A 20,206-nucleotide genomic window follows, 5' to 3' on the forward strand; every position below is an offset into this window, starting at 1 on the left:
CACCACACCAAACGCTATGACGCCATCTAGCAATACCATGGGCTAGGGCATTACAACATCTATTAAACTTGCGAACTACGACATTACAAGATCTATTAAACCACACCGAACTACGATACTACGACAACAATACCACGGATTTACGAGCGGGAACTCTGGCAAGTCGATTGATTTCAGCAAAGTGGTGATCATCCAGACTCTGGCAAGGCGGCAATCATTGTGATGAGCTCCGACGGCAGTCATGGGTGGTGAAATCCGACGATGGTCACGAGAGGAGGTGGGAGGCAAAACCCGGTGGCGTTTGTGAGATGGTGGTATCTGACAAAGGAAGGCACCCGCAGACAGCGGGGCCTAAAGGCTGGTAGCACGGCTAAACCCTAGGCGTCACTGCATCCCCTGTGCAAGCGTTGGTGTGTCGTGAAAAAACTGGAAGGTTGGGTAATACTGGATTTTTTTTAAGGAAGTGAGCTTCATATAGGAGGTGGCAGTTTTGTTGTAAATATGGTTAGTTAGGAGGTTAGTTCTGAGAGGCGAGGGGTAGAAGCTATTGGAGGCTTGAAAAGCACTTCACATGGAGCTTTTTTGCCTTAAGTACAAATTAGAGATGCATGAAGTAGACCTGGAAGTATGGTTCTTTTGTTTAAGTGAGACTAGTTGGCTCCCCGCAGTCAATTCCGACCGACCAACTTTCCATTCTTTTAACTTCTATGTTTTTTGACTCTCATTTTTTAAAGAAACTTCAATAATAGAGCTTTCAATTTTCAACTTTCACTCTTTCTAAAAGAACTTCCAATTTCAATCTTTTGAAAACATTCTTTCAGTATTTTTTTTAACTTTCGCTATTTTAACATAACTTTTATTTTTTTCAACTTTATGTTTTCAAAGTATATTAAATATTGTCATATTTTGCAAACACCAAAATGAAAAAACTTTTAAAAAATCAAGTACAAAGAGCCGCAACTCGATCGAAGGAGCAATAACTGCAGATGAGAAGGAGCCACACCAGTCGCGGGGGAAGAGTTGTTGTTGTGTAGGAGAAAGGAGGAAGGGCCGCTGCGTGGAGGAACACTTTGCCGAAAGGTTGGAGAAGAAGTTAGGCTGCAGAAATATGAAGTAATGGGAGAAAAAGAGAGAGAGAAATAGAAGAAACGTTATACAAAGGAGAGGAGGGGAGTGTGCCTTCGGCTCAGGCAGCATCGTGAGGTGCCAGGGAGTTTTTTCAGTTTGGTTGGACTTTCTAATAGTTACGGGATAATTTATCCATGGACATGTACGATGGTCGATAAAACCGTCTTTTCTCATGTGTTCCACGTTATTTAGATAAGACAACAAAACGTTTTGTATAGTAAGTCATCTTTTAGTGCCATATCTTACAATTAATGTCTAGATGGATAAAATTAATGTTAAGAAAAGGTGAAATTTAGACAATGAGAATTTGTTTTTTCTTTGTCTTAACCTTTTTGTGAAGATATCATCTCTTAGTTAAGGAAAGGCTCATGCCTTTCTTCACGCTTCTCTCTTTCACATCAGTAATTATCCTACTTGGCAGCGTTAAGAAAATGTTGACATCAGCCTTAGACAAGAATTTACACTAATTTTACTTGGCAGCGTTAAGAAAATTCGTGTCTACTGGATTTTGTACACGCCATTACCTACGTGCTCGACTAGTAAAAAAAATCCATTAGACAAGAATTTACACTAATTTTTTATAATAGTATTCAATCTGTCCCATATTAAGTGTCAAAATATTACATGTATCTAAACGGAGTACATATTTAGACAAATTTGAGTCATTTAAGAGATTAAGTAGCATCTTAGGCCTAAAAGGATATAATAATAAAAAACGCACAAACACGCACTAAAAAACATTGTACAGTACTCCGCAAGGACACAAGAGAATGGGCCCAGGAGGACAGGTGCCTTGCAGAGAAGATCTTCTCCGCCACCCGCGCCTCATCCGCAGCAAACGTGGGACATGTGCTCGTGTGCTCGACGGTTTGCCTCTGAGACGACGCGGCCATGGCGCTCGCCCTCCTCTCACCCGCAGTCCCCCATCCACGGCGTAGCCTCAACTCTCCGCCACTCGCGCGCACCACCACCTCCAACACTGGTTTTTCCTTCTTCACCCCCTCCTCTTCTCCCGCCTCCCGTTGGTACTCCTTCCAGAGGACCAGCTCCACGGGCAGAGGTGACGGCACCGTCTTGTCAGAAGCACCGCGCGACGGATGGCTCGATGCAGACCTCCTCAGGAGGATCTCTGGCGCGGGGGACGCGGACCAGGCGCTGGACATTATCGCGGGGTCGGTTGGAGGGGCGGACTCCGGCCGTTCGAGAGCGTCTCTCGACGCGTCCGATTGCCACGCCATACTCGCGGCCGCGCTTGACCGGGGCAACGTCGATCTCGCGCTTTCGGTGTTCGAGGGAATGCGGTACGGCTTCTCGCAAGGTAGGGCAGATTGGTCTTGTCTTGTGATTTTACTTTTTAGTCATGAAATGTACTGTTGCTAATGTCCTTCGTTCGGAGTGCTGACACTGCTGAGTGACTGAGTTTGGTGTCAAACACTGCGTTGCAGGTGAGTGCTGGAGCTGGGCGAGGCCGGATGCGCGGACTTATGCGCTGCTAGTCCAGCGATTGGCAGCGGCTCTGCGTGTCTCTGATGCTATCAGGATAATCGATTATGTGTCCGGCGCAGGTGCATCTTCTGCAGAGGAGGTGACCTTTCTTTTTGGGAACTCATGACTTAAAGCAATGTCTTGTGTTTACATCTAGTGCGGCATGATGCTTCAATATAGTAGTAACTTCATTTTGATTTTTGACCCGTGAAGGCATAGTTTCAGAAACCCGTCGTTCCCACTTCCCACTTAAGCTGATACCTGGCACAACAACACAAAATATTTGTCCGCTATCTATCCATGCCTACTTTCGTCATTTGTCTACCTGGTGCTGGTTGCAGTTTAATTCTAACTAGACTTCATTTACAGTTTAAGAATCTTAATATGTAGCTTTGGATATGGAAATGTGATTCATGTGCGTGAGTCACATTGTAACCGTCAAACGAGGTAGTAAAAATGTTGCAGAGCAATCATCTTGCCATACCAATTATTGTGCTGTCACATTTCCTCCAAAACTTCATTTAATTTCTTTGAAGGAATTGAAAATAGAAAAACTAGCAGATAATGTTAAATTGAATTGAGAAGTGTTTATATTTTACAAAGAATTCAGTAGGAAACCATTAAGGTACATCAATAAATTTTTTCTTTGTCTTAGAGATTGTTTGCAGCAAGGCAATAATAAGCTACATCAGTACATTTTAGTTCTTTTTGTTATTGCAGGTCCCATTTGGGATAACTGTTCGCTGTCCAACCTGCACAGTAGCAATTGCTGTTGCGCAGCCTCAGCATGGAACTCAGGTTTGACGCTGCAGACTCATCGTGCTGTATCTCTCCCTTATTGAATACTACTCATTAGCTCGCATGACACGACGTACTAAGCAATTTTCCACAAGTACATCATGAGATGCATGTAAGAGACATATAGGTGACTTGTAAGTATAAGAGGAAATAATGAGGGCTGGGACGGATATACCCAATAGCTCCAGTTATCCAACCTTGTGAATTACTAGTAAAATAATAATAATAAACTGCTTTCCTTGTGTAACTAGTTCTAGTAGATAGGTCTCGGCCTCGGTTTTGTACAGTTTTTTTTTCCGCTTGTTCCGGCTTGCCGGTTGTAATCACGCTCCTTTGGGTCTTCTTCTTAATGAAAATGACATGCCGCTCGGTGTGTTCGAGAAAAGAAGGTAGGATGTTAATTACTTCATATATTATCCAAATTTTGAACTCGTTGGAGTGTAGATAACGACATCAACTTTTTTATTTTTTTCATCCACGCAGAATATGGAACATTCTGAAGCAGTATGTATGATACTAATTCTGAGTATATTGTACAATTCTAAAATTTAGAGCATATACTAGTATATACTGCTTTGCAAAAAATGGGTATATACTTCTTATTTCGGAATAAAAGTATATATTACTCCAAAACAGGCGAGGTGTACCAGGCTTTTACATCTTAGGTTGGAGCATATGCTACAAAAAATGGAGTAAAGAGTAAAACTGAGTATATCTTGCAATCAAGCTGCATAGTGCTTCGTCAGATGTCAACATTTTCATCAGTCCTTTCTCCAAAGCACAAATCTACCATAGTTTGCTGCAAGATCTGAAAGTAAAGAAGAATAGTTATTCAGTAAACTCGGTCAATAATGAAAAAGAAAAGAATAACCCTCTGATAACTACCACTAAATTACTGCAGACACCAAAGAAGTGGATCAAAGTATGATTACAGCGTTCCCCACATGAAAATATATTCACTAAAGAAATGAAAATAGCCAGAGACAAAATCTTGTAAGTACATCTTACATAAGAAAATAATCAGAATCTAAACTTAAGTTTTCTGAAGAATATACTACTATATTGGTACTGCATATACTGCCCCAAAATAAAAAAAATACAACCAATTCAATTTGCACATGCTGTTCTTTAACATCAGAAGGAAAATTGAAGCCACAAGCTTATAAATGGACTAAAAGAACAATATGCTTATGGGTTAGAACTTTTAGCCGTTAGGATTTTCTTCACCACCAGCCATGAATTTTTTGATTCCATTTTCTTAGTATACACACACAGTACTACTTAGGCTACTCACAAAGCATTAAATGTATGTTTAGATACAACTCCTCCAATGGCTTGTGTCTTAGTGTTATATCTAAATAAGCCCATACTTATTATGTTTTGTGAGAGAAATTATGAGTTTTCTTGGGTTTGGCAACGGTACCATTCTCTTTCTTCATTAAATAGGGTGCCACATCAGATTTTTGTCTAGGTGGCATGTTTTAGATACAGTACATGGTGGAGCATTGGGACTGCTCCTAGACTCTTAGAGTACAGTTCACTGATGTAATAAAAGAATTTAAAACCAATTAACTTTCTAGGCAACTTCGACTGACTATGTCATAAAATTCCAGAAATTAGTCATGAATCGGCTAATATCCTATATTAAACTTGGCAGGACCACACTCAACCTTCTGCAGCTAGATACAATAGCCATCATTCCTGAATCAACAAATGTACAGAAAACGACAATCTTGTAAGGACAGATACCAACAAACTTAAATTACTTACCTGCGGCCAAGAGAAAGAGTATTCTTGACCAGCCGGCAGCCGCCCAGGTAAGTTCATCTTGCCAGAGGAAGAGTCCCTGAGACCTGGCTGGCCACAAGGAGGGGCCCGTACATTAGAGAAGGTCACTGCCGTGGGGAAAATGGGGAGCCGTCACTGGAATGTACGCTGGTTAGCAACGCACTTCCTGCCATTGTTCACCAAAATGGCAAAGTCGATTGATTAGCAAAACATGGACCCTCCTAATGATCTCTGCACGAAACAACTAATCAGCTGCTGGAAGGAGGGGGTTCAATCAACCCGACGCCAGTTATTTTTGTCATTTGAATTTCATTTCAAGGTGAAAAGGTTTCTTGAAAAAAAAATATGGTAGGTGAAATAGTGCTATTCTGGTATGGGAAAATTTTCTTTTGTGTAGAAGGTACGAGGATTCTAAAACCATAACAATCGATTGGATAAATTTAATTTAATTTAATAGGGAGGATCATTTTCCATCCTCATGCTTTTACATATAGCCACACTGAGAGATGATAACATGAACAGAAATCCTTGATTATTTGTGGTTGGATACTTTGAAATGCAAAATTGGTTATGTTTGTTTTTCTCTTCAGGTGGTTTCTTGTTCTAAGTGCCGGTACCAATATGAACTATTTTCCGGACAAATTACAAGCATCGAGTCTGAAGAAGTTAGGTTAGTAAGCGTGAGTCTGCGAGACCTGTTTTATTTTTTGATCTATCTCTTGATAGTCACTGATGTTGTATATTAATATGGCATTATTTTTAGCTATGGATTATGAATCTATGATCAATAATTGTAACTGATGAGCACCTTTGACAGCAACATTCTGGTAAAACAGGTGTCACTTACTCCTTTTTGCTAGCAAGGCAAGGCTAATCTAACCTCTGCTAGAACTTTAGAGATAGTCGGTATCTTAATGAGCCATTTTACATATTGAGCTTACTCAGTTTGATCCATTCATGGTCAGGCTCACACATTTTTTTGTCTTATTGAGATTAGGTATTATGGTGAGTTTTTTGCGTGGTTGTTTCGATATTGCTCTGGAAATAGCTTTGCGTGATTGTTTCGTTATTGTCCCCTGAATTTAGCTTTCTAAGATGTCAAAACATTTAGAATTCAAATTTCTTTGTTTGATAATTAAACATTGTTTGTAAAAGGGCATGGTTTATGGGCCTGCCAACGATTATGCAACATCTGTCCACTCCCTAGTATTAAGTAATTTGGTTGATTTTTTTATTTACAAGGTTTGAAATCATGGTTCTCATGGTTTCGCGGCCAGTTCCTAGCTGCAGCTATTGCGGAATCTATTTACAATAATGTTTTCATATAGAAAATAAAAATTGTTAAATACACAGATAATAAAAGTCACATTAAAAAATTAGATAACCATAGTGATTTAGGTGTACTTTAATCTTATATAATTGATTTTTACTCCAGTGAAATTGTATTTACAAATTATCATATTATTTTGTTATATATTACCTATATGGAGTAGCAGAGATATCGATAGCTACAAGCTATGGCCTCTGATACTTGGAGCTATAGCGCTAGTCACTAGTATAGCGGAACCTTGTCTGCCGCTTATTATTGGGGCACAAAAAAGCACCTCTACAGTTAGCTATTCAAAATCTTGGTTATTTATTATCACCTCACAATACAATTTGAAGTACTTTGTTTCACTTTTTCGATGGTATTATGCATGACACTTCTTCTAATATTACTTCCCTAAGGATCTCCTCCTGCCGAACGCAGCATGGACATTTCAGCTCTGGAGAAGGCCTTGCGGTTCATAAATGTGATGAAAGATGATCTTCCAGCTGCTGTTCACTCTATCCTGGTAGCTCTCCTTTAGAAAATTCCATAATAGAACTTAGTTTGCTTGTATTTTGAGGATCTTTACTTTTGATGAAGTTGTACTTCAATCCTCATGACACATGTAACAAATCTATACTAGAACTGCAAAGTAGTATATTTCAACACATTTTCTGTTAAAATTTAGGCAATAATGTTTTGGTTGTAGTGTTTGAAAATGTCAATATGACAAGGCACTACAAAATTATGGAAGATGCTACTGCTACAAATGATCAATTGATATCAGAATTTGTTTTAAGCTCCACAACATGGGCATATCTTGGCAAAGTATCGCGAGAAACTAAAAACTTATCAGTAAGGTCAATGTGACCAAATTTGATTGCATAGGATGGCCAATCATTGACTTCAGACTGGACCCCCGATTGGTTTTTTTGTGGGAGCATTGTGGGGCTTCAGCTCAACCTGTCAAGAATGATATCGTACAATTTTTTTGACAATCTGTTGACAATACTATCAAGTATTAACAGCTTATGCCATTTTGTCTTCAAGTTTGGACCAATCATATGCTTATTTGCCGTTTCTGTTACAGATCCAGACACCCTCAGGAATAGCCCGTACACATAGGTTTGCTACCAAGACAGTGGAACTGCCTGCTCAAGAAGGGGAACGAGTGACCATTTCCTCGGCTGCCCCAACCAATACTTATCGTGAGATGGGTCCCCTCAAGATTGCAGCACGCTCAAAAGGGTTCGGACCAGGAGAACCTATGTGCCTCACTAATCACATCAGCGGACAGGTCTCAAAATTGCTAAGAGCGCCATCAAAGAATGCGGGACCATTTGTTCTTACTCCATATCTGTTTGTCGGTGCTCTTGCTTTGCTTGCTTCTGGTGATGCTGTTTCTGCGTTCATTGATCCAAGTCTCCCTAGACTAATTACAGCAACTGCCATTGCATCAGCTGCTGTAGGAACAACTCTAAACCAAGTGATCCTGCCAGAGACTCGAAAGGTATGTTAGATTTCTATGTAGCAAAAATATCGAGGGGAGTATTTATTCATTGAGTAAATGAAATAAAGTGCTAATACCATGAGCAGGTCAATAAAATGGTAGTGTACCAGACGTAAACCATGCTAACAAATACTCCACCCAATCATGCAAGTATGTGTTGGCACTACTACCAATTGGCTAGCATTACCGAAGGGCGAGAGCATTGGACTGTTCTCAATCTTACCGTATTATTTTAATTTATTTTTTGCTGGGACAATTCTACTATCAATTTGAAGGTATTTTTACCCGCAAAAAAAGTATTTTTATATTGAGTAAGTTTTTTTTAGGGAAACCTAGTGACTTATATTTTAAGTTAGAAACAATGGTGTGAATTATCTTTTCTGTGTGATTTATGCATTGTGTCTGTCCAGCTTCCACAAAAGGCAATAGACATTGTTGCTGTACGGCAGCAACTCTTATCTCAGTATGACATGCTTCAGAGTCGTCTTAAGGATCTGAAACAGCTTGCTGAAAAAGAGGTAAGTCCGTTTATTCTTTGTGACCAGTAAATCTTCTGCTAAGAGTAAAGTTTTGGAAAGAATAGTCTTCATCAAAATTCCATCGAAGGTCTGGATGCTTGCAAGAATGTGTCGGTTGGAGAACAAGATATTATCAGTAGGCGAACCATCATATCGGTAATTTTTATAGAAGGCCCAATTACCAACAAGTTCTTCTATTATATTATTTTACTAACTTAAGAAGGCACACTTTTATTACTTCCTCCGTCCAACAAAAGATGTCTCAAGTTTGTCAAAATTTGGATGTATCTAGACATGACTTAGTGTATAGATGCACTCAAATTTGGTCAAAGTTGAGACATCCTTTATTGGACGGAGGGAGTAGTATGTTTTCTTGTCCTACTGATGTTTTTTTATTAAGAGAACTAAGCGCTTTGCAAACTAATTTGCAGTGCTCGACGAGGTAGAGTGAAGAGGGTCCGAAAGAGCTTGGAAACTACTCTGTCGACAAAGATTGAGCTGATGGAAAGTTACGCAAAAGTAATAAATGAAGCTGTAAATGTAAATATGTATATATTCACACTTCATGTAGATGAAATGTAATTTAAATATGCTGCAGTTATGTTCTATGATTGAAATTGAAGTTGAGATGGACTCTGATGTTATCGTTGCTGAAGCAGCAAGCGGTGCAGTAAGTAACCCCCAATCCTTACCATTCTTTTTAATAGAAGGAAGCAAAGTTTTAACAACAGCCCCTCTCTTAACACAAACGAAAAGAAGGAAGCAAAACATCCAGATTACAGCTACAGCTCATTAGTTACTCAGATACTCCTACATACAGTATATATCTAAAGTACCATTGCTTTTGCTTGTCTTATTTTCCTGGCACATAACTAACAATCTGTATTTTCCTTCCAGGAAAGAATATCCGAACAAATACAACAATTAATGGAGATTGATGGTCTTGAAGAGGCAAGTCCTTCTGTCCATAATTTTATATTTTTGTTGAACATAACATTAAAATGAACTAACATTTGCTTCTAAACCATTTTAGCAATGGCGTATACAAGCTGAGGCTAATGATGAAGCAGAAAGGCTTCTTAGTTCAGATTCTTCGGAAGCATTGTCTGCTGAGAATGTATAATAAAAGTTTGGTAATATGCAAGAACATTTATGTGTTTTCCGTTTGCCATATATATTACTGCAGTATACATGTTTTACTTCCAAACTACGAACAAAACCGTTTTGGGCTGGGCGTTTTGACTGACAAAAATGTTTGTTTGGGCTCCTAGCAGCTACCCCAACAACTTCTGGGGTGTAAAAGGTGGAGACCATAGGCCCTAGAGATACAACAAAATTTGGGCCGGCTCACGCAACGGCTTGAGTGGAGCGCTGCAGAAAAAAAGGCCTATGACTGAGAAGCTGGGAAATAGATGCTTCTCCAAGCATCTGACACTCCAAACTTCACTTTTGTTTCCTACATTTCTAGGTATAAGATGTTCTAGGTCTGTCCTGTGTCAAACTCTTCAAATATTGACCGAATTTATAGAAAAGTTTACTAACATTTACAACTTCAAATTAGTTTTATCAAAACAAGCATGGCATATATATTTTCATAGCATACTTATTAATATATTCCCTCCGTTTCATAATTCTTGTCGAAATATTACATGTATCTAGACGCTTTTTAGGAATAGATATATCCATATTTGGGCAAATTTTAGACAAGAATTATAGTACGGAGGAAGTACATATTAATATTAATACATTTTCTATAAACGTGGTCAAAATTTAAAACGTTTGACTTAGGTCAAACCTAGAAGTCAGTGTTGAAGAGCTGTCGAAGCTTGTGATTTGCCATCAACCAGTTTGTAAAGGCTCTGATATCGCCTCAAAATCTACCACGAGTAACTAGGCGAGACTTTGGTCTTAATTTAGGAGGATTGGGTGGACTTGTGTGTCTGTGAGTTTTGTGTGACTCAACCCTCTCAATGAAGACGTAGGATCGTGCCAACGATCTGAACTTCGGGAAACAAACAACCGTGTCTTCGTCTTCCTGGTGATATCGTTACTCATTACTCATCCTGAATTGCTTCTATTAATTTGCATCTATTCTTGTTGTTTTAACTGTTGTGTTACTTTGTGTTTTGTATTCTTCATTTCGCTGCAACTCTGGTCTTAGGTTAAATCTTTCTAAGAAATTTAACTCTACAAAGAAGATGTATTTGAAGAATCTTAACTGGTCACATTCACCCGCTCTGTGACGTACTCGATCTTTCACCATTCCTAAACATAAGACATACTAGGTTTGACCTAAGTCAAACATTTTAAATTTGGACCAATTTTAAACCCTCAACCCAAATTACTCAATTTTTTCTGAATATGGACGTGCCTATGTTTAAAAAACGTCTAGATATATGTAATACTAGTACAGTGTCCGTGCGTTGCTACGGCCTCTTAATTCTTTTCGTTTTCACGTGTAAACATAATGCCCATGAAAATTCATGTCTACATAGAATACAATCACATAATTTGATTCAGTTGAGCTGGAATTTGACAAATCAAAATTTCATTTTCTATGCGTAGGCGTAGCAGCTCACATGTTGCTACGGCAAAGTTTACAAAAACCATTAACCATGAACATCTACAGTTGAGGAGCACAACTGCATAATTACAAAGATATTTAACGCATTAATCATACATTCCTTATCAGATCGAATAGCCTACACTCTGCATTCTTCTTATCTTAACACAAAAGAAAACACTATTTTATCTTAAAATCAAAATGCATCTGGTTGATGCCCACAAAAAAACAAAGCCTAATCAAACCACATTGGGTTGATCCACATACAACATTGAAAAGTAGAACACCCAAATAAAACCCAGTAGCAGCAGAGTAGCTGAGATCTCCGGCAAAACCAGATCCCAGCGGTGGTGTGTATGCTAATCTTACCAACCCTGGCGTATGTACGTGTGTAGGATGCCTGTGTATCCAAGTTGATGAATCGACGAGCAAAGCGGCGAGGGCGAGAGCAGGTAGCTACGGGACACGCGATTCGTCGGAGATTCATCCCCCAATGCAGTCGCAGCCGCCACACGAATCGAGAAGTGGTAGCTGGGGATGCTTAAGGCAGGAGAGGAGGCCGGCGAGCATAGCAGAGTGCCGGGGAGGACCGGTTGCGTGGTTGGGTGGACGGGCAGGACAAGAAGAGGGGACGAGAGCGAGAGGGATAGGGTTCGAGGAAGCCCGCAGCGACTAGGGCTCGGGGGTCAGACGGATGTTTTTCGGAACCGGGGAGTGCGGTGGCATTTTGAGCGCTCAATTTTAATGAAGTGACGTATCGCGACGGCCGTATCATCACCACCAACTCAAATTTAATATATTGATATAGATTTCGACGTGTAATTTCGGCCGGGAGGGAGTATACATTTTTTATTCTAATACCGCCAACAAAGATCCTTGCAAAAATAAAAATAAAACCAATCATGACCGATGTAAAACTCTCACCGTCGGGAAGAAGTATGGCAAACTCTCACCGTCGGGAGAAAAAGGAAAAGAACGCACGCGGAGCGACCCGTGCACGTACGCCTTCATTACATTGACGTTGGGCCCGGACCTGGACTCCACCTTGACCTGTCTACGCGTGGGTCGCTTTGCCGGTGCGCCTCCGCGCGGAAGAAAATCGTATGCAACGGAAAAAGGCCGGTTCACGTGGGCCTCCAACCCACGGCCTCGCTGAGAGGTGGTCCCAGCAGAAACCGGCGTCGCTCACGGTGCTGTGGTCGTGCGACGGACCCACATGCCAGTAGCGATGACACGCGTCTCAAGTTTCGACTTCCGTCTCCACTAAAGGCTACGCGCACACTGCCCACCGTTTCTCCTCTCCACGGACGCGCATACCCTACCTCCTCGGCTCCTCCTCCCCCCTCCCCGCCCTCTCGTGGTCGCCGTCGGGCAGCCGCTTGCCGCCCATTGGCTGTCGCCATGGACGCCGCCGCTGAGTGCGTCATCCTCGCCCCTCTCTGCCCCCTTCGGAAAATCGTGTGCCGATTTTGGGTCTGTTGTTCTTTTCCTCTTGCAGATTTTTTTTTGATGTGTTTCTTTGATGTTTTGCAGGTACCCGCACATCCAAGGGGGCGCGTCGTCTTCGTCGTCGTCTTGCCGCGCCGCCGATGCCGCCGTCTGGGAATCCGTGCAGCAGCAGCAGCAGAAGCGTCAGCGCTGCCAGGTACTCCTCGCGCGCCCTTGCCGTGCGCGGAAGTTCCGGCCCTAGTGGGCGAAATTTCCATTTATTTCGGTTTGTTATCCGAGCGGTTTCTGTGCAAATCCGATGTCGCGGCTTGTGTTTTTGTTAGTTCGTGGTGAAGGCACGGTATTTCCCCATCTTTTTAATCGGGTATACCCGAAGGGACGATTTCACTATCTTTTGATGAGAGGGATAAATACGATTTTTAGGACTCTTCACAACTCGACTACCAGCTGTACGATGAGGGCCGTAGATAGGATATCGATGGCAATTGTTTTGCTCATCCTTATGTTATCGTCCTTGCTAGTAGCACGGTTGTCATAACCACGGTGAATTGTTTTGCTTGCTGCAAGTAGAACGAAGAAACAAGAAGAAAACTGTAGTGTTGTCATTCTAAAACTGCGAGTTTGCTGTATAGATCAAGGATCTCAAAAAAGATAATAAGATGAGGGTCCAAGAAGAAGTCTATTGGTCTCTTCTCAGCTTGACCTTCACCTTGATCATTGACTTGTATCTCCTCTTGCTGTCCTTGATGATTTTCTTGTTCTTCTTATCTTGAGTTTGGTCGCCAAGTAGGGGCATCAATGAGCGTATCCATAGGAGAGATGTCCACAGCAGTTCCTTAGGCTTCAATGCGGTGGGTGGTACGAGGGTTTTAGCTTGCCTTGTTCTTTCCACTTGGAAAGATGGTTATTGATGAGGATTTAGTTAAATAATAGAGCATTTGTTGGGTGTTAGTTTTTTGATTTTGGGGTGTGGTTTAAATATTTTAGATGGAATTGTTGTAAACTACTCCCTCCGATCCATATTAATTGTCTCAAATTTGCCAAAATATGGATGTATCTATGTCTAAAAAGCATCTAGATACATGTAATATTTCGACAATTAATATGGATCGGAGGGAGTAGGGTTACGGGGCAATTTTGTTTCGTTTTGAGGTTTATTGTGGTAGAATTGGGGTTTTCTGGGCACCTGACAGACATTGCATGGGGTTTACAGCGAAATTCGTTCATTTGACTGGATTTGGATTGTTTGTTGCTGTCTGCGTGTTGTGCTCATGCCTGATACTGTCTGCATGGGAAGCTCTTACTCTGGTACATTACTCTTCGACTGTGTTGCTTTGTTATGTAGCACATGTCTAATGTTTTATTGTATTCTGTGTGGTGTTTGTAGAATTGGGTCTGTGTACTATGTTGTTTGCCATGACGAAATTTTGATCTCGCTGCTGCTTCTAGATTCAACGATGACGTGATGAGTACATTTATGTAGAAGGTTATGAAACTGTGAAGATGTCCTTGCATAATTAATTTATGAATTGTATATGCTGTATTGCTGTGGAAATTACTGACTCAATGGGATATACTCATCTTTGAAATATTTATCGATAGTATGTTGCTAATGCATATCATATGGTCTTCAAATGGTGGTTCCGTTATGGGGATGTCTCTGTAGTTAATCTCATCATTGAAATCTAAATTGTACTCCCTCCGTTCCTAAATACTTGTCGTGGTTTTAGTACAAATTTGCACTAAAACCACGACAAGTATTTAGGAACGGAGGGAGTGCAATTGCTTATTCTTCAACTTGGGATGGTTGGCTTGGCTGCAACATAACCATAACCATGTCACTCGATAATCATCTCTCAGACTTGGTTTTGTCTATCAGAGATGGTTAAATGATTTCCCTCAGTGCTATGTATCGGAAACTAGGATAGGTGAAGAAATGGCGATAGTCAACAGTCAATTGAGAAAGAAAACCCTAGGTTAAATGGGCAGCCAAATGATACACAAGACTTCCTGACTTGTTAGTAGAGCATGCAGGAATGCATGAGCCACAAAAGTTAGAATGTTTAGGAGCTATGATGAATTTGGGCCGGTGATGTAGCAAGATGCTTGTGGCTTGAACATGCAGAAATCTCCCTTGGAATATGGTGCCACAACTAGAATTTGTACTACTGTTTTGAAAGAAAAAATAAAAAGGTTTTGGAGTACTACAGACAGAAGTGTCCCCAGCTATGTCTAGCTGATGAAAAAAAATCTAACTGTTTATAGACTATGTGCTTACTAATACTGATTGTATGTTCTCGATGTTCAAACTTTTCTTATGTTTAAGTTAATAGGTGCAGCCATAATAGACATCTCTTAGTTCGATGTGGACGAGGTGCATTGGATGTGCTTAGTTGCTTCTTGACCTTCTTAGTTGCGTCATGACATTTTTACCAGGTGGATCTACCGCGGATGTTTGAAACACAACTTCATATCAAAAAGTTGTGAAAAATTGAAACTGCGGATATATTCGTTATGCTCTAAGTGACCTTTTAAAGTTTTATGCCAAAATATGACTATGCATTCTGTATCAGGAGGATATATCTGTGCGTCCTGTACCTGTACACTACTCACTTTTAAATTTCTACTGATTTCTCTTTTGTGTAGGACGCATCATATTTCGGCACCAAATTTAATATCACTTCTTGTAGCCTTATGTTTATCCACACAAAAATCTCAATTTTGTTGCAAAATTTCCTTTATTTAAAATGTTGCATTTTAAACATATGACTGATAAAATCAGTTTCTGTTTGAAATGTTTTGTGTTTATAACTTGGCAGGACCCTTCATCCAGTGATTTAGTTGGATCCAGTAAAGAAAATAATTCCTGCAAAGCATCTGAAGCTGAGCTACAGAATTCTGATTATGGTGAAGTTGACGAAGAAGATTATGGTGTGGACGATGAAGATGAAGGATCTGACTATGATTTCGATGAAAGTTACTTCAATCAACAGCTGGCTGATAAATTTGATGATTTAGATCTGCCACCAGGTGTGGAGGCTACTGTACCATGGTTGCAGAAAGCTGTAACTAATGTTGAGCCTGAAAATTTTAAGTCAATGTCAGAAATAGAGGATGAAATTGGTCAGAAATACAAGTTTTTTAAGCAGTTTGACACTGTTGAGGATTTCTCTGATCACCATTATGCTAATAAACCTGTTGGAAAGGTAACGCACATTGCTTTTTATTTTATGTGCTTTTTCCCACTCTGATGCTTATTTCTGTCTTCAACTTAACTCCAGACAGGGAAAGAGTGGACAAAAAGAATACAGCATGACTGGAAACTCCTGGAGAACGATTTACCAGGTCAGTTTTTTTCAAGAGATTGTTAAGAGGTTCTTAAATGACCCTTGAAGTGCAAGTGCCATATTTTGAAGCACATTGAAGATCTGATTTGAATCACCCACTTCACTACTCAGTCTTGCTTCAAGATTTGCGTAATTTCAAGAGCATAGACAATGTTTTGAAGAAAGCTCTTGTTAGTTTTCTTTATGTGTTGTGTTATTCCATCATCTTATTACTATGTTTAACTACACAGCTTTAGAAAGCCTACGTCTCACTGCTGAATCTCTTGTGAGTTAAATTGCTAATGCTTAGAAGTGCACATTGTTTTGATATGATACTACTTTGTTGCTGTCCTCTGGGTACATTTTAATTCGAGAAATCCATATCCTTACTATCATTCTCTTGTGCAGCGTCCATATATGTTCGTGTCTCAGAAAATCGAATGGACCTTCTCAGGGCTGCGATGATTGGGCCTCAAGGAACACCCTACCATGATGGCCTTTTCTTCTTTGATGCTCAATTTACTGATAGTTATCCTGCAACTCCTCCTGTATGTAATCAAGATTTTGATCACTTTGTACGTAAACTATTTTTATATTTTGATTGAAATATCTGCTGTGCTGCTTCGCAGGTGGTGTACTATCATTCAGGAGGACTTCGGCTTAATCCAAATTTGTATGAAACTGGAAAAGTCTGTCTTAGCCTCCTAGGCACCTGGGAAGGTCATGGTTGTGAGAAGTGGAACTCAGCTCAATCTACCATGCTACAAGTGCTAATCTCCATTCAAGCTCTTGTGTTGAATGAGAATCCATACTTCAATGAACCAGGATATGAAACTTTTGCTAATAATACTAGCGGACAGAGGAGTGCCTTAGATTATAATGATACAACATTTCAGCACTCATGCAGGACGATGCTGTACTCACTTCGAAGACCTCCACAGGTGATATACTGCTAATTATTAAGCTTTCGCAGTCCCTCCACCCGAGTGCACTCATGCATACAATTGTTAGACTCATACAACTGCCGAACATTAACATATGTGATTTTGTTAGAAGGGAATATAGAGGAGACAGCATCTTGTAGAAACCTTTAACATATCTGAACCCTGATCCATATAGGGTTGCTTTTGTAGCCTCGTAGGACAAATGTCTGCTTACACGGACATTTGCTTGGACTCTTTTCTCTGTCAGCCTGAGTCCATGTTAGTGTCCGGTATAGGATCAGCGAGAAGGATGAAGACACTGAGAACCAAGTATCCACGTTAGCCCTTCTTGATGACTCCATACTGGGTGCTGACAACAGAAACTGACCAAAGTGACATCCACATGGTCAACATGTCGACTCAATAACACCCTGGATGGGGCCAAGGTTGAAAAGACAGTTCGAGAATGGGTTGAAAATTGGGGTTATGCTAGAGATCAGGGCTGAAAGGTGGTCAAGTTTTCTATTGGAAATCATTTGTTTTCATCCTCCTTAAGATATACTCCCTCCGATCCTAAATTCTGGTCGTTGTTTTAGTGCAAATTTGAACTACAACAACGACAACAATTTAGGATCGGAGGGAGTACTAGTAAGTCAAGGGCACACATTCTTGAGCGATAGCAGCGAAATCTTGCTAGAATAAGTGAAGGTTGCATGTTGCAAGCTTGCAGCACAGCACAAGTGCACAGCAACCACAAGCTGGCCCTTAATTTGGTGATTGTAGGTAATTGTTATCTCTAGTACAGTATAGTGCACTGCGGAACGTTAGGCTGCATTTAGCATGGCGGGGGATTATGGGGCCGTTTGGTGCGCCCGCGGTTCCCTGGGCTGTCGTTTGGTTTAACGCCAGCATTTTGGCGAGCCAATGCGAGGTGTGCAGTATTTTGCCCGTGTCAGTTTCTGCGCCCACGGGCGGGCGAGAACCTGGCGGCGAATTCGTTCGCCCGGGATTTGGCGAGCCATCGATTTGGCATGGTGGGCTGGGGCACAAAGCAAACAAGCCCTATGATAATCATGTTTACCTGACCAGCTTTAAGCCTTTTTCATTGTTTGGCTAACCAATCTTTCTATTTCCATAGCTATTGTTCCACAGTATAAATTATAAAATAAGTTCGGGAACTGCAAACTGAACCTTAGAATTTCACAAAATAATCCATTAATTTTAATTGTGAGTTATCCCTTGTTTCAGCACTTTGAAGATCTTGTTGCAGGCCACTTCCGTGAATGTGGCCGCGCCATTCTGGCTGCATGCAAATACTACATGGAAGGTAATAAAGTTGGGTCTGTAGTTCCCAGCAATGACAATGAGGACAAAGAACTAGAGAACACAAGCGCAGAAGGATCCAGCAGCAGCGGTGCAGGTAAGACACAAAATAAAAAGGTAGATTTGCGTGCAGGTCGCACCGTGACTTTCAAGACCAACATGGAGGTTCTATTTGAGGAGCTCTTGATGGAATTCAATGTGAAGGGTGCTGACACCAAGAAGTTCTGTGTCGAGAAGTTGAAGAAGAGCCAGCCTGCTGCCTCTTGAAGATTCCAGCTGCTGCAGCAGATTTCTGAGTTTCTGTGAAGTGAAATCCATGAAATGATGTTGATTTCACTTCTTGCGTAACTATAGGAATGCTATGTAGATAGCCCCCCCTCCCCCCCCCCTCCCTTCTGCCTTTTACCGTACAGGCAGGCCTTCTGGACATCGTGACGATGGTTTGTCTTTTCCATGCTAACGAAAGTATCCACCCCATTACTGTGTTGTGATCCAAAATGGACATCTATATAAGTGGCGTGCTGGCATTTGACTCTCTCTCTCTCTATATTACTCCTGTATGTAGTTGGTTGTTCTGACTGACCGATTTCCCCTCCGGGGCTCCCCATTACTGTGTTGTGATCCTAAATGGACATCTATATAAGTGGCGTGCTGGCATTTGACTCTCTCTCTCTATATTACTCCTGTATGTAGTTGTTGCGGGACTGGGGGAAGATGAGGCTGGAAACCTCACTCTGGTTGTTCTGACTGACCGATTTCCCCCCCGGGGCTTCCTGGCCATCGGATAGACCTGTGTGGTTGATGTTTTCACCTCTGCTTTTTACCAATTTTTTTATTGGATTTTTGTACTGAACTCTATTAATCTCAAGAAGGCAGGAAATTTCTTTTTATTGTTTTAATATTTTATAAATCTTTTGGAGCAGATAAAACTATACAAATTTAGACGCTTGCTTCTTTGTAAGGATAAGCTTGCTTGCAAAAGAGGCGGGCACTTACGAGAGTAGGGGCCCTTTAGGTGACATAGGGCTGGCATGTGGGCCCTCCCCTCTGTTGGATCCATGTGACAGTGACTCGTATGTCACCGGACATATGTCCCACCCCGCACTTGCAGTCCACGTGCCCTCCCTAGCCGTCTTACCTAGGCACGTCATTAAAACGTGTGGGATATATAAAGGGTCTCATCTCTAAATTTCGACTGAATGCTTTCTTAACACTCAAAATTAGTCTCTTATTATTTTCTAAAAAATTTCCACGTGAGATAGCTGCCAGCATGCCACACAACATAAATCAATTTCTCACTACTAGAATGATCGACAACGGCATTTTCACTTCCCTCGTTGACAACCCCGCCTTGCTCCTTGTTGTTTATAGATCATATGAGTTGTCTCATGTAACTACGATAAACATTACGTAACTTGGATGGTGGATATCATCAATTCTTGTTGTGGTCGACTGTGTGCATATTGCTCACCATGTTCTCAGTGCTAGTCCTGATTTCATAGTGGACAGAGCAGTAATGGCTGTGCTGTGCATTAGTTGGAGTGATTTAAGTGGTGCGAGTAAACATAGTGATAGAAAGGGAAAAGCCATTTGAGTTCGGTGGTATTTTCTCAGATTGTCTCACTAAGGATGAAAGAGGATATGTACACTTTTCTCCCCGTGGCAGTGAAACTGACGAAGAGTGAGGTTCGTCGATATTTCTCTGGGTCATGTGCGTACATTCCAACATGCTCTCTCCTCTGGGAGTAGATGAGGCCCTTTTTCTCTACTTTTTCGCTGCAGCTTCGTGATACTTTGTTATCATGGTTTTGAACATTATTTGTTTATGCTGGCCTAGGAGGTCATGCAAGTTTGTAAGTACCATTTAAGTTCTAGATGATACGATATAATAAAGTACTTTTGACCTTTGTATCTTGGTATTACATCTTGAACTGTGTGTGCTAGTGAGTCGATCCAGGGACTAGCACAAGTAAGCACAGAGATCGAACCCTTGGTGAAGGGGGATCGCTTCATCCATCATTGAATATTGAGTGATGTTTCAGCTGTTCTTGAGTTGTTCTTGCTGTTTCTTTGGTATCGTGAAAGA

General features: G+C 41.0%; 2 protein-coding genes across 7 annotated transcripts; both read left to right on the plus strand.

The window, feature by feature from the left end:
• Window positions 1-1,944: 1,944 nt before the first annotated feature.
• LOC100835405 lies at window positions 1,945-10,146 on the plus strand. Of its 6 annotated transcripts, none has more exons than XM_024459318.1 (13): window positions 1,945-2,446; window positions 2,574-2,713; window positions 3,316-3,411; window positions 5,790-5,869; window positions 6,950-7,034; window positions 7,599-8,018; window positions 8,429-8,536; window positions 8,625-8,692; window positions 8,968-9,055; window positions 9,135-9,206; window positions 9,434-9,487; window positions 9,570-9,669; window positions 9,808-10,146. In XM_024459318.1, exons 1-12 carry the CDS (start codon window positions 2,020-2,022, stop codon window positions 9,657-9,659), a joined length of 1,728 nt encoding a protein of 575 aa, XP_024315086.1. In that variant the 5' UTR covers window positions 1,945-2,019; the 3' UTR covers window positions 9,660-9,669; window positions 9,808-10,146. The 6 variants fall into 6 exon arrangements, with proteins under 6 accessions (XP_024315086.1, XP_024315083.1, XP_024315084.1 ...); XM_024459315.1 differs by having other exon boundaries at window positions 9,570-9,653; XM_024459316.1 differs by having other exon boundaries at window positions 9,570-9,653; window positions 9,811-10,146.
• A 2,220-nt stretch (window positions 10,147-12,366) lies between these two features.
• Window positions 12,367-18,780, plus strand: LOC100845785 (putative ubiquitin-conjugating enzyme E2 38). Its single transcript, XM_003566350.4, has 7 exons — window positions 12,367-12,517; window positions 12,633-12,744; window positions 15,368-15,754; window positions 15,830-15,893; window positions 16,283-16,422; window positions 16,504-16,815; window positions 18,046-18,780. The coding sequence occupies exons 1-7, from the start codon at window positions 12,501-12,503 to the stop codon at window positions 18,385-18,387; spliced, it is 1,374 nt and encodes a 457-aa protein (XP_003566398.1). The 5' UTR covers window positions 12,367-12,500; the 3' UTR covers window positions 18,388-18,780.
• The last annotated feature ends 1,426 nt before the right edge of the window (window positions 18,781-20,206 follow it).

Source organism: Brachypodium distachyon, chromosome 2 (assembly GCF_000005505.3).
Source record: "Brachypodium distachyon strain Bd21 chromosome 2, Brachypodium_distachyon_v3.0, whole genome shotgun sequence".
Classification (NCBI taxonomy): domain Eukaryota; kingdom Viridiplantae; phylum Streptophyta; class Magnoliopsida; order Poales; family Poaceae; genus Brachypodium; species Brachypodium distachyon.